The sequence below is a fragment of the Perca flavescens genome, chromosome 15 (assembly GCF_004354835.1).
Source record: "Perca flavescens isolate YP-PL-M2 chromosome 15, PFLA_1.0, whole genome shotgun sequence".
In the NCBI taxonomy this organism is placed as follows: Eukaryota; Metazoa; Chordata; class Actinopteri; order Perciformes; family Percidae; genus Perca; species Perca flavescens.
In genome coordinates this window covers 10,405,678-10,419,550 of record NC_041345.1, presented here as the reverse complement: position 1 = coordinate 10,419,550, position 13,873 = coordinate 10,405,678, and the positions used below count along the sequence as shown (strand labels likewise).

Below are 13,873 nucleotides of genomic sequence, written 5' to 3'. Positions count from 1 at the left end.
GTGCATTTATCGCACATCTCTCCAGTTTTAGCAAAAGTTAAATCCATGTGTAAAATGTTCCATTAAGCTTAGTGCGGTAAAGCCCTGCCTTTTAAAAAAATTATTGTTCTAAGAAAAGTAATCAGCCCAGAACACTTTGACCTACTGTCGTCTGCCAGACCTCTCTGCCGTGCTGGTACGGCCCACCCGTAGTGTGATAGAACTGGCTATGTGTGGCTATATCTCACCTGATACCTACTGTATCCTCAGCTATGCAGCCTTATCTTGGCTGCTGATGACTGTGTGTGTGTGTGTGTGTGTGTGTGTGTGTGTGTGTGTGTGTGTGTGTGTGTGTGTGTGTGTGTGTGTGTGTGTGTGTGTGTGTGTGTGTGTGTGTGTGTGTGTGTGTGTGTGTGTGTGTGTGTGTGTGTGTGTGTGTGTGTGTGTGTGTGTGTGTGTGTGTGTGTCAGATGAGCTTTTTATGTCTGCCTTGGAAACGTGACCGCACTTTGATACACTCTGTGTCAGCTGTACACATTGAGACTTTAATACTGAGTTTGCTGTAGGTAAAACTTCTGTGGCGTGGATATCTCATGAACAAATGCATGTGAGCACATATTGACAAGTTATTCTAGGTATTTTTGTTTTCTGCTTGCACAAACAATACTGATTTAAGCCTTTTTTTTCCCAATAAGAAATCTAAATACTAAATGTCAATGTATCAAAGAAATATCAAATGTCAAAGAAGCATACAAAATCAGGGATTTTCCTGGCTCAATATGAGGCAAACGTGGTACATAATGTTGGAGACTGGCACATTTATTGTATATAAAGACCGAAAAGGTGTTGTTTACCTTTTTATTATATGTGCACCAACTGCAAAAGGCGCCTTTACTAAGCAGCTTACTTGTATTACAACCTTCAATCAGGTGGATTGGAAACTTTAAATTGCCCATAGGTGTTAATGCGTGTAGAAACATGTTTGTCTGTGTGTGTTGGCCCAGTGATGGCAACCTACTCGCCCAGAGCATTTTGGGTCCTTTCCAGCCCACCGTGACCCTAAACGGAACATTTAGTAACAGAAACTAGAATGATGGACTTTTAACTTTACACAGACTTTCCACTTTTTAGCGGTGCGGGGGAGGTGGGGTGAGAGAGAGGAATGTTTTAGAAAGGCTACTGCCAGATTGACTCCAGGAAACCTGTGTTGTTTTCCAAAATTGCAGTCCTTTTGCTGGACTCGGTTCATCCTCACATGGCAGTAGGGGATGAAGACAGAGGCTGATTAGGACACAGCTGTAAAGAAGATTGCCTTTTGTTTTAATAATGCCCGGTGTGCTGATAATGAGTCTCCTGGAGTTTCTTTTCCAGTAAGCGGCAGTGACATTAGGATAGAGACGAGAACAGAGAACAGAATGATGAAGTTTTCTAAATCTCAGCAGTAGATGTTTTTGAATATGTCCGTTCTCACAAATGGTAACATGGAATTAGTCTTATTATATTATTATTATTATTATTATTATTATTATTATTATTATTATTATTATTTCAGCCACCTCCCCTACCAACTTGGCTACAGTCATTACCTTACGGATGTTCTCCCGTTTGCATAGCATGCAAAGCGTCAACCAAGTTGCGGTTTTTCTCTATGAAAGCTTTTGTAGTTTGCCTGTTTTGGAAATATGTAAATGTGTTGTGGCTCTTCAGGGTCACATACGGCACGATCAAATACTGTACACACACTCTGCACTACATTACATAACATTGCTTTTTTAGTTACCTCTAGACTTCTGATCAGGTAAATATAGTACACTTTATAAAATGTGTTTATTATTGCACCTTTCCAACATTAGTATACACATGGAGGGCCTAGACAGACACTGACAACAGAATATATATATATATATATATATATATATATATATATATATATATATATATATATATATATATATATATATATGGTAGAGGTTCAATTGGGCAAGCGGTGATACTTTTCTGTTTCTTGCCTCGACAGTATTCATTATTAACCGTTCATTTGGTCCACAGCCAATTTATGTTCAGCACTTACGCTGACAAACATTAAACAAAACATTGGCTGTGTCTGAAATCACTCCCTAATGTACTCATTTACAACCTATAAAATAGACTCTTTATTATAATATATATTAATTGAGATTTCTGACATTTATGATTCAATGCCATTTTGTAGCAACGTTCACGTATATTTTCCAACCTCCTAGTGCACAGAGTATAAAATAGGGAGGACTGTAGGACACAGCCTGCGTTTACATTTCTGATGTGTTTACAGGAAAATGTATAACTGCAACAGAAAAGGTGTGTGTGTGTGTGTGTGTGTGTGTGTGTGTGTGTGTGTGTGTGTGTGTGTGTGTGTGTGTGTGTGTGTGTGTGTGTGTGTGTGTGTGTGTGTGTGTGTGTGTGTGTGTGTGTGTGTGTGTGTGTGTGTGTGTGTGTACTGTGCAGGAATTCCACTCTGGGTGAACCTGATATCCAGCTCTGTCTTCATTCCTTCACTTTCTCAAGTAATTTGTCTGTTTATCTCTCCATCTTCAACGCATGCCTCTCCATTCCTCTATTTCCAGGGAAAATACTGTAAGGGTCAATTCCATTGAAGTGTATCCTCCATTCATCGTTAGTGACTCAGAAAACCCTGCTTTCAAAACCGAGATCTCATAATAGACTTGGGTGTTGGGAACAGTTTTCTACTGCCACAGTTGGTGTAATACATGTAATCTGATTTATGTTCAGCTCAGTGTATGAGTGGGTGGCTGGGGCTGTGTGTTGGTGTGTGCACATGTTTGTGCATGCGCTCTTGGGTTAGTTAGGGACTGCAACATTCACGAACATTATTGTCAGTATGATGAGCGTGCTTCTCAGGTGATAAACTGAATTGATTTGGCCAATTGGTAAAGCGTGTGTTTCCTCTGGAGAGAAACCCAGACATAGAGATTGACGTGAGAGATTGAGATCTACAGTTAAGATCTACAGATCTAAAGTTAAAGATGGGTTTGACCTTCAAGCTGAGTATCCATGAAAAGCAAAGTAAAAATGTTGTTGATACTCAAAGTTTAACCGAGCAGAACAGACAGTTATGAAGACATTCTTGGTTCCCTGGCTGAGCTGTGAATTAGCATGTTCACCCTACAAGTGTATTTTAACCCTTGTTTTGTCCTTGGGTCAAATTTGACCCTTTTCCAAAGTTTTTTATATCAGAAATATGGGTTTCTTTCAACCACATTGCCCAAAAATAACACGGATGCATCGATGTATGTCGCAGGTAAAGTTAATGATTACTTTCACTGCATTTTGGGTGTTTTATTCAATTTTGTAGCACTTGAAAAAAACATTTTTAAATGGTTTCAAAACAGTGTCCTGGCTAAACTTTGACAGATACCCTTCTGTGATCCACTCATCGTCCTCTGTTCTTAACTTTTAGTCAAAATAATTCATAATTTCTGGTATAATGTTATATAAATTAGGTGTTTTGACCATGAATGGGAAAAAAGCGTTGAAGAAATCGATTACAGAAACCACCAAAAGCGTGGACAAAATGCGACTAAAAAAGTTCATTTTCAATTTTGACCCGGAAGGACAACTTTATGGTCAACTGGAAGACAACGCAAGGGTTAAACTGCAGTCATTATTCGACGAAAGTAGAGAGACACACTTTGAATTTTATTTGGAGATTAGAGTAGTTGACATGAATAAAGAAGCATGTCCTTTACCAGCCACCATTGTTGCTACGTGATTTGTAATCCAAACATCTGTAAGAGGGGGACAGATGTGAAACGTCATGTGGGGAATAAGTGGTCACAGTGAGAGGGACAGTGCCAAGTCTGAAACACTGGCCAGAGACAACAGTCACTCCAGCGCTGTAAATTATATATAAAGGGTGCTAGGTCACTCTATCCACTTCTGACCTCTTGTGGAATATCTGCAGTACTGCAGGTTGATAACTGGAAGACAGGGCCAGCTGTCAGAAAGATCAACAATTTATCGTCAGCACTTACGCTGACAAACAAGGAGAAAACAAGGGGAATCCAAGGCACTCTTCTTCAAAATTATTTAAAAAGCCTTTATTTTACTGGCTATTTCATAATAGAAAATGTAAAAGACATAGGGAGAAGCAAAGAGCACCTTCAAACATCTGACCGAACTTCCTGAGCACCCTGGACTTTTTTGTCTTTCAAAACATTGTCTGTATCCGAAATCACTCCCTAATAAAATCAACTCTATATTATACTCTATATTGGAGTAAATTGAGATTTCTGACAATTATGATTCATTGCCATTTTGTAGCAGCATTCACATTATGTTTGACACTAAGTAGTAAATAGAGAGGGATGTAGGACACAGCCTTACATTTCTGATGTGTTTACAGAAAAATATATTCTAACTGCAACAGAAAAGAAGAAACTATGTACTGTAGCGTTAAATAATGGCTAGCGTCTTGAACAAAATCCTAATCTTGGATGTTGAACCCCGCCCTACACCTTGTGTCTGTGTTCAGCTTCAGTGGAACTGACTTTGGCCTGTCATAAGGAAACTTTATGCAGATGATTATGAAACAGACTTGAATTTCCAGAAGGTCCAGATTCTACACAGATTCCTTTCCCACGCTTTTGCTCACCCATCTATTTATCCAGTGTGTCCTATTCAACTTCAGTCACACTAATGTGTGTGTGTGTGTGTGTGTGTGTGTGTGTGTGTGTGTGTGTGTGTGTGTGTGTGTGTGTGTGTGTGTGTGTGTGTGTGTGTGTGTGTGTGTGTGTGTGTGTGTGTGTGTGTGTGTGTGTGTACGTACGTACGTACGTACGTACGTACGCGTGCGTGCGTGTTTGATGTATACTGTACATCAAACACAGCAGAAACATATATGATTGAGGTATTCATATTGCAAATGTGTCCTGTTTATTTTTTTATTTTTTACTGTGTTACAATGAGTGTTGGCTGTGTGACTCAGATAATGGTGAATCTGTGTTTTCTCCACAGACAGTGCAGCCTAATGGCACCGCACGACCTACGCCAGCTTACCTCGCGTAAGTCACATAAGAACACGAATGAGATGATCTACCTTTCTGTCAGACATGCACTCATCACTTATTTCTGCTGCGTTTTTTACAGAGGAGGAAACCCATTCGCCACGGTCAGGCTACGTCCAACCGTCACCAACGACCGCTCCGCACCGGCCGTCTGATCAGTCCACATTTCCACACGCCCTCCACTCCCACGTCTTGTCAACATTTCTGTCACCTACCCTGTGCGTGTAGCTCTGCCCTACCTTTACTGTCCAGCAGCTTTTCCTCGTCTGGATGGAACCAGACAGAACTTGGCCATCACTGAGAAGAAAAATAAATGCCATTTGAATCTGGGATCCCCTTACTGCTGCAAACTCTCACCTGGAAGTATTTTGGGACCATTTTATTTTACAGAACAGATGCTCATATATTTAAGATATACATATTTTCTATGTCTATTTTCGTCCCTCTGTGGTGGTGATGTTTAAAGGACCCCATTCTTACCTGCACTTGAGAAATGGATGACTAAAAATTGTCAAGAAAATACTGCAATGTATGTATGCTGTTGATGTTGCTTGTTCATCGTCAAAATGACTGTTGCCATAGGACAGTAGAAGAATGTACTTAGGAGGACCTCTGCATTTCACCTTTGGGTCCTAATAAAAATGTTGCCTCTCAGTGTCTACTAAAATGATGTTGACTATTCTAAGGAGAGAAACATTCAAACACTTAAAGACATGCATCCAAAAAGAGCACACAAGTGATCTTCAAGTCTCTCTTGTATATACATTTGTACAACAGATGCTATAAATATTGTCCTTTGCCATCTAACTAAACTTTTTGTAGAGCGAGACTATCATGCAGACAGGACCTTTGCCTTAATGACACATGCAACTACTGTAAAAAATATTTAACTGTTGTAATCTTTACATTGTGGACAGTTGCCTCATCTTCACATTGACAGTGCAGTAATTTCCGCTTTAATCATTACACATGGCATTTTAAGACTACAGTGTGTGTACACTTGTTTTTGGCCCACATTACATTACTAGAATTTGCTGTATGAAAAATAAAGATTTATTTCTTCCGTTTGCTGTTTAGTTTATCTTGCTCAAGTAATGGACACAAGGTGTCTTGAGTGTTCTTATTATATATTCCTTTGTTTAAATGTATTTAATGTTCATCTGTTTATAAAAGAAAAATCAAATCAAGTAGTCAAAACCATAAGTAGCATTCATTTTTAATTACAGTAACTCATATATAAAAAGTAAGAACCTCAATCATAAGAGCGTGCGTAGTGTGTTTTCAAAAGCAAGAAGATATATATCTATTTTTTAATTACTCCCACCCAGTTCTATCTCTTTTTCTTCTGCCATGGACAGTTATACAACAGCTTGCTGCGATGGAAGACGTAGACACAAAGATACTGCAGACGCAGGGACGTAGACATTCTCGGTTGATTGTCTGGTTTGGGAGGAATGGGGCAGGGTGACTTGTCACAGAGTACTAAGATAAAAAATCCAGAGATTATGCACAACATTGAAAGATTTCTTCAGCTTTTACTCAACATGCTTCCCCAAAGTGAAACTCCGCACATTAAGGAGTCTGCGCTTTGACATAAAAGTCCTCTTGAAGTAGAAGATGTCCGAACAGTGATTGAGGTTATAAAGTCAAGGGCGTTTTCAGATTGTATGTACCTGAGGTCTGCATTGGCCCTGGAAAAGCACAACCCAGCAGAATAATCATCAAACAAACTGTCAGTGCAAATATGGCCCCAAGAAATAATATCAACAAAAACAGACAAAATGGTGCAGGCTTTCTGCCTGAGACAAGTCCATTATTTCAGCCGACAGTTCACATCCAAGGATCTTTACACGTCTTTTTCTTTGTTAAAAGATGTTTCCGTTATTCCCTGTGACACACTGAGCCAAAAACAAAACATTTCAAATAAAAAGTTTACATTTCTGGAAAAGGCTATTACGTCAGTGATCTACATGGATGCTGTGTAGAGTACAATATTAATAAGCACAAAAATATGTATGCAGTGTGCCAGCAAAGACAAAAAGAAAGAAAAACCCGAGCATCTGTCTTAATTCTGGCTTGAAAAAACATAAAGGAATCTGCTCAGATCATTAGACAACTGAGCTAAATCTACAGGAGAAATCATGACTGATGGAATCTCTGATGATCACTCAGCATGTAGTGAAGGCACTGACGACAGCTGGACACTTGCGTATGCTAGAATATATCCTCAACTAGCAGACGCAAACAGACTCCTACACGTGCCTCTAATAAAACATCATAAATTGTGGTAATATCATCTTGATCATTTGTTGTATATAACATAATGGCAACAGCAATGTGCAATATTAAGAAAAGACAACAAAATAAAAGACAAAAATGCTGGCTTGTGTGTGTGTGTGTGTGTGTGTGTGTGTGTGTGTGTGTGTGTGTGTGTTTGTGGCGCAAGGGAGCATGAGCAGGTGCATGAGCTGTGGTTTGGTCCCTCTAGCCAAAAGTGGCGCCACAGTTGGGACACCTTCTCTGACGTAGTGCGAAGCAGAAGAGGAGACCCAGGGGGAAGAAGAAGATGGCACACATGATCCCCAGGCAAGTGAAGTCATCCTCCAGGACACCAACTCTGCAACAGACACACACACACACACACACACACACACACACACACACACACACACACACACACACACACACACACACACACACACACACACACACACACACACACACACACACACACACACACACACACACACACACACACAGCATTAGTAAGGAACACTATGAAGAAATACTAATGCAGGATTTTAATCACACATAAACCTGTTCTCTGAATGGATAACTGAACAGGCCTACTGGGTACAGGCTCAGGGCCCCTGGATCCCAACTTATGTATGAAGTTACTGTTGTAGTTTCTTGTTGAAAAAGCTAATACAACCACAAAGAGATGCAAAATACCACAAAAAGACACAAAACAACCACAGAGACCCCAAAAAACAAACAAAAAAGATACAAATTAATGCAAAACAAGACAAATAGACACAAAACAACCAGAGAAACAAAACTAACACAAGGAGGGAAAGAGATAAAAAAAACAACAACAAAGAGACAAAACAACAACATAGAGATGCAACTGCCGCAGACACATTGTTTGTAGTCGTTCTCAGTTTATAAATGTATTCTTATTAGGTCATGTCTGCTCAAAGGATCTTGAAAAGAGAACGAGATCCATTATCACTAGATAACATTTTTACGTGATTACATTTTCCTATCAACAGTTTACTGAATGCTTATCTGCAGTCTCTTTATTTTCTGAACCATTTCCGGACATTTCACTGTAAACAACCATCAAGAAGAAACTGCTTTGTAAGAGTCGGACTTAAGAGAACTGAAACATGAATATGCTAATTCTTGACTTATCTTGTTTTAAATAAGCTGAGGCTGAAGTGTGCAAAAATGTGCTTTTTACCATTTTCTTCTTCCCCCCATAAAGCTGTATCAGACGTAAAGGTTGCTAAGCATTTGTCTTACGGTACGTCTTGCACAAAAGTTCAAATATCTTTAGAAAAAGGAAAGTAGTTTTTGCCTCGTGTGACACGAAAAACAACAATAACAAATGATCATCAGAATATCAAGCAACTTGTTTTGAAAGGGAAGTCGTAAAGGCCTTAGAGCAGCTTTAATCCAGAGTCACGATGAACAAAGTGCTAACCACAGTCTCATGACTGCACCACGCCAACCAAAGCGCCTAGTAAATCTGCTGGAGGCCCCGAGAAGGAATTAACACATGCAATGTATCAAACTAGGCCCTAAACTCATGGGAAATAAAAAGCTGCTTTTGGAAAGCGCTTACTGTTAATGCTGTGAAAGAGTGTCAGATATGGGTTTTTGACTTTTGGGCTGTAGATTAAATAGAAATAATCTTGATAAATAGGCCTTAATTACACTGATAATATTAGATTCTGCTGCAGTGATGACCTGGGTTCAACCTAATTGAAATTATTATAGCTCCTAAAACAAGGCATGCTTACATAAGCTGCCAGTGTTTGGTCTACCATGACACCACACCACACTATGTGCTGCTGTGCCATGTCGTAAGTATTTGCACGACGTATTTGTACACTGGTGCCAGGTACTGTGGCTTTCACTGACCGAGGAAACACGATGAGGAGGCCATGATGCAAATGCCGACTAAAACTATACTAGCCACACTTGTGAATGTTTTACATACTGCGGACACACTAGGGCTGGGTATCGGTACTCCATACCTTTAAGGTATTGACCAAAACAACACATTATTAAGTAGTATGAAAACTTCTCCAGTCAAACGATACCTGCATTTGATCCATTTTGTACCCAGATCTAGAAAAACCCTATTTGTATGGTTTTGCTAACAGCCAATCACCACAAACGTTCTTCAACTTAATGTGACGTGTGATTGGTCCACTACCACAGCAGCTGGAACCCATAGAGTCTTTGGGGTGGTGAAGTTGAGCGCAGTGTATTTGACAGAGTTGTATAGTTTTTTTATGATTATTTTGATAATTTGAACAATTTTAAAAATGTTATAAAAATTATTTTGGATGGGGAGGAGTGGTGGTGGCATTTAACGCAACTGAATGCTTCCATTCACATGACTATCGATTAGAATAGAAAACAAAAAGGTATCAAATGAAGTACTGGTATTGGTAAGTACTGGTATTGGTATCGGTATCACTTTAAGGGTACTGGTATTGGTACTGGTATTGTCATTTTTTTAAACGATACCAGTTCAAGTAAAACTGAACAGAAGTGCACTTGCAGGCTATTCATTAGCGTGACAATAAGCAATCCTGCTATGAAATAAAAAGCTACACAACCAGCTTCCTTACGTCCTTGTTTTATTCAAACGCAACCAGTGGATGTGAGGACATCTGATTTCCATTTACTGTTCTTGTAAACTGTGTTCTATAGCCACTTTGACCTGGGCCTAATCCCAGTCACTTGTTTGAAGCTGAAATCACATGACTGACAGGATGTTGACTCAGGCACAGTGAAACCAATGTAAAAACATCTTTCAGAACTGAAAGTTACATCCGTTTGACACTACTGTCTATGGTTTGACAACGGTTGCAGTGCTGCCTGGAAGAAGACGTTGGGGGCTTAAAACACCATTGAGCGTACATTATGTACCTTAATATACAATCTAATATATATATATATATATATATATATATATATATATATATATATATATATATGTGTGTGTGTGTGTGTGTGTGTGTGTGTGTGTGTGTATTCTCACCTGCAGGCAGGGCAGCCTCCCACCACCACTACAGACGGTTGTATGATGGTGTAAGTCCCGGTGTAGGGCTGCTGGGCTATGGCAGGGCCCATTTGGGCTGATGGGTATCCTATGGTTGACAGAAGGAAACGACATACATGTTATTGTGGACATTCATTGTAAATAACCCCATTTTTTAAATAATTAAACAAATGACCATATAATGTAATTATATAATTATATAATAATGTTTTGATTTGTGTGACTGTGTTGTGAGTGCGTTTGTAGGAGAGTTGGGGATTCAGGGCTTTATTTCACTGACACTCTCAGGCCATACTGAATTTATTTTTTTTTTTTACCACCTGTGTTCACAGGCAGTGATATTTGTGTGACACAGTAAACTTTGATACCATAACCATGCTTGTTTACAACACATTCCGTCTGATAAGGGACAACTCTCTGGGAGAGAGATTACAACTCTAACAGAACACAGTACGGCTGTACATATACTGTACCTACACGGTTTCATAATAACAATCGTCCCTTTCAGATGCAGCAACAGGCTACTTTAATCTACCCACAAGACCAAGAACATGGGGTTAAGCAAACAGGAAATGACAACAACTACATGAAATGAGACTTAATTTTAGGACTTCCTTGTCATTGCAGCTCAACCAGTCAGGTGATGACTGGCTCCTTTACATAAAGCAGATATAGTACTGTGGTCTGGGACTACAGTAGCACAACCTGTGTGCTCCCTGCACTGTGCCAAAACGTCATCAACACATTTCATATTCTGTTGCTTCCTATAAAACACTGACTAAGATTATGTGTTAACGCTGTAAGCCATCCGACTATAAAGTGTAGTGGTTATTTATCGTTTATTGAGCACTCGTAGCACACTCCCTTTAAAAAGGCGCATAGTTTCTAATGTATGGTCAGTATAAACACCTTGACATACTGCGCAAGCGCAACATTGGAGCGGAAACTTATTAGGCCTACTCTTTCACGGCATTTGTAACTTAAAGTGACAGACTCGGTGGTTCGACATGATGTACCCCCCACCTTGAGACAAAAAGACGCTCCCAGACTCCGAGCCACAACAAAGCCACTTTCCTTTAAACGAAGACGGAAGTGGGCAGCAGTGAGACCTCGCCGTGCTTGACTTTGTTGGCAAATGTGGACCATGTACGTGTGCAACGTCAACGGGGCTATACTTGCCTTGGCCATCGGGGTACTGGTAGGGCGGCGGGGCCGGCGGGGGGATGGCCCCATAGCCCTGCTGCTGCTGCTGCGGGCCGTACTCATAAGCCCCTGGGACAGCGTTGTAGGCGGGAGGTCTGTCCTGAAGAAGAGGTTTGTTGTCCACCATCTCACCCGACTCGATGCGTCCTCAAGTTGTCTCGTTCTCCGCTCTTAACTTAAATCTTCAGCAACAAAAAAGGGTCAAAACTGTACTCCGGTTATTTGGCTTCTTTTGTCCGAAAATCTGTCCGACGTTGGTTGACACGCAGTGGCGAGAAAAACAAAGAAAAGACGCTGCGCAAAAAATGAAACTTCGTCCCTCTCCATGCGCCAACTTTGTACCTGGTGGCGCAACAACCCCAAATATTTACCAAATATCCACTTAAAAGACAGGAATGGTCTGAGTCGGTCTGGTAATGGTTAACTTAACTCCATGTCGCTCCTTGCAGTTGGTCCTTTGGCACCAATACATCAGTAATCTGTCATCCCAGCGCCTTGTAACTCAGTTGAACTCAGTAATGCTTTTCCTTTCAGTCTGGATTGTCACAAGAGAAGAATCATGTGATGGGCTGCTGTAGCGCCTCTGCGCACTGAAAGGCTTCTTAAAGCGACAGTTCATGAAAATAAAAGGCTCAGTGCGGCATGCAGTGGACTGCAGAGCCAGCACACCATTACCTCCCAGTGCCCACTGGTTTTAATCATAGGCCTACACATAGTGCAGCCAGCGGAATGCCATACAATGTATTCGGTTAGATGTTAAGGAGACATTGTGTGCCATGTGTGGAGGGGATCGATTGTTGACGCTGTGACTTACATAAATGTCCTCATTATGAGTGGGCTACCCTTAATGTTGCATAATATTCACATCCTCATATTTGGTCCGAGGATCACGTTGTTGGTTTGGAGAGGATACGAGCGAGTTAAATATATATATCATATTGATATGATACTATTTTCTCTGTTTTATTCGGGGGGCCTTCATCAACAGTTTGTGGAGTCCTGTAGATCACAACACAAGACTATGGTGAACTGAAAACGTAACTGATATAAAATATGTTAAGCTTTGCTAAAGCTTGAAGACTCCCAAAGAAACTGGTATTGGAACATTTTGAGCTACTTGTACAAATTTCTGTTTTATATACAATGGAAAGGGAAATATTATAGTAATATTATACTTTACTACTCTATTTGTTTTTACAGATATAGTTATATTTTAGATTAATACTTTACATAAATGAACTAATGACACACTTGTACAATGCATTGTTATATTTTAAACCAGCAGTGATCTCTTGCACATGCAGCACTGTGGGGTTGGGGCCTCTTGTCATATTTTAGATGTCTATGACATGTCTATATGTTAGCAGTTAAACCAAAGAGACACAATGCCCTCTAAACTCATCAGTCATCATCATGATATCACATGCTGAGGTAAGGTGATGGCTGCCGACTGTTGCCCCTGTCCAAGGTGCTGAACCTGGGACCCCCCCTTAGCCCAAAAATTTGAACATTGACAACTTCTCAGTCCCTCCTCAGTCCCTCCCCCCTTTCGGCTAAAGTCCAGAACAGTCTCCTAAGCCCCTCCCCCCACAAGGGACACCCCCCCCTGGCCCTGATTGGTGCATCTGAACAGGGAGCGCTGGATTTGTTTTTTAATTACCTGCTTCATGTAGTTCTACTGGAACATAGGGTTAGTTTCAGCAAATATGACAGAAAGTTAGTTTTATAAGTCTTACCTACTGCATCTTTAATGTAACATGCTGTTATATACAGTCTGTGGTAACAGGTGGTTTTATATGGTAGTAGTTGGATTTGGCAGCATATACAGTGAATATTCATATTGACAATGATGATATTTACATGTTAAATGCAATTTATTAAAAGTAAAAGTACTCATTCTGCATTAAATGTTCCCTGTCAGTGTTTTACTTTTATATGATGTTTAGGGTTATTGTTATTAATGTGTATGTTGCATTTTACTGCTGCTGATGTTTAAGGTTGTGCTAATTTTAACTCATGTATATAGGCCTACTGTTTGGTAGTTTAAATTACAGCAATGCATTATATTCTACAACTCGTCATATGTTTGTCCTTTGAGAACTACCTATCTCTAAAAAGTCACTTTTTCATGAACTCAGAAAAAACGCTGTTTTCAGCTTTGTGATGATGCATTTTCATGATCCAAGATCCAAGTGCTCATATTATGCTCATTTTCAGGTTCATAATTTTATTTAGTATTCAGAGGTTGTACCAGAATAGGTTTATGTGGTTTAATTTTCAGAAAACACCATATATTTGTTGTACTGCACATTGCTGCAGCTCCTCTTTT

At 40.0% G+C, this 13,873-nt stretch overlaps 2 protein-coding genes across 4 annotated transcripts in view; one reads left to right on the top strand and one right to left on the bottom strand.

The window, feature by feature from the left end:
* baiap2l1b (BAR/IMD domain containing adaptor protein 2 like 1b) overlaps positions 1-6,105 on the top strand; it is a 30,906-nt gene extending 24,801 nt beyond the window's left edge. For all 3 annotated transcript variants that reach the window (XM_028599523.1, XM_028599525.1, XM_028599524.1), the window contains exons 13-14: positions 4,993-5,039; positions 5,125-6,105. In XM_028599523.1, coding sequence (XP_028455324.1) covers positions 4,993-5,039; positions 5,125-5,197 — 120 coding nt within the window. In that variant the 3' untranslated portion in view covers positions 5,198-6,105. The remainder of the gene's footprint in view (positions 1-4,992; positions 5,040-5,124) is intronic.
* A 134-nt stretch (positions 6,106-6,239) lies between these two features.
* bri3 (brain protein I3) lies at positions 6,240-12,136 on the bottom strand. Its single transcript, XM_028599526.1, has 3 exons — positions 11,521-12,136; positions 10,321-10,429; positions 6,240-7,659 (listed from the first exon to the last, which is right to left on the bottom strand). Exons 1-3 carry the CDS (start codon positions 11,669-11,671, stop codon positions 7,527-7,529), a joined length of 393 nt encoding a protein of 130 aa, XP_028455327.1. The 5' UTR covers positions 11,672-12,136; the 3' UTR covers positions 6,240-7,526.
* Between the last annotated feature and the right edge of the window lie 1,737 nt (positions 12,137-13,873).

What these genes read in the sequence shown, in the direction of transcription:
- bri3 (XM_028599526.1), bottom strand. Translation starts at nt 11,671, where the DNA reads ATGGTGGACAACAAACCTCTTCTTCAGGACAGACCTCCCGCCTACAAC. An exon ending in CCAGTACCCCGATGGCCAAG is followed by an intron (nt 10,430 to 11,520) that starts GCAAGTATAGCC and finishes TGTCAACCATAG; the next exon opens with GATACCCATCAGCCCAAATG. An exon ending in GGAGGCTGCCCTGCCTGCAG is followed by an intron (nt 7,660 to 10,320) that starts GTGAGAATACAC and finishes TGTCTGTTGCAG; the next exon opens with AGTTGGTGTCCTGGAGGATG.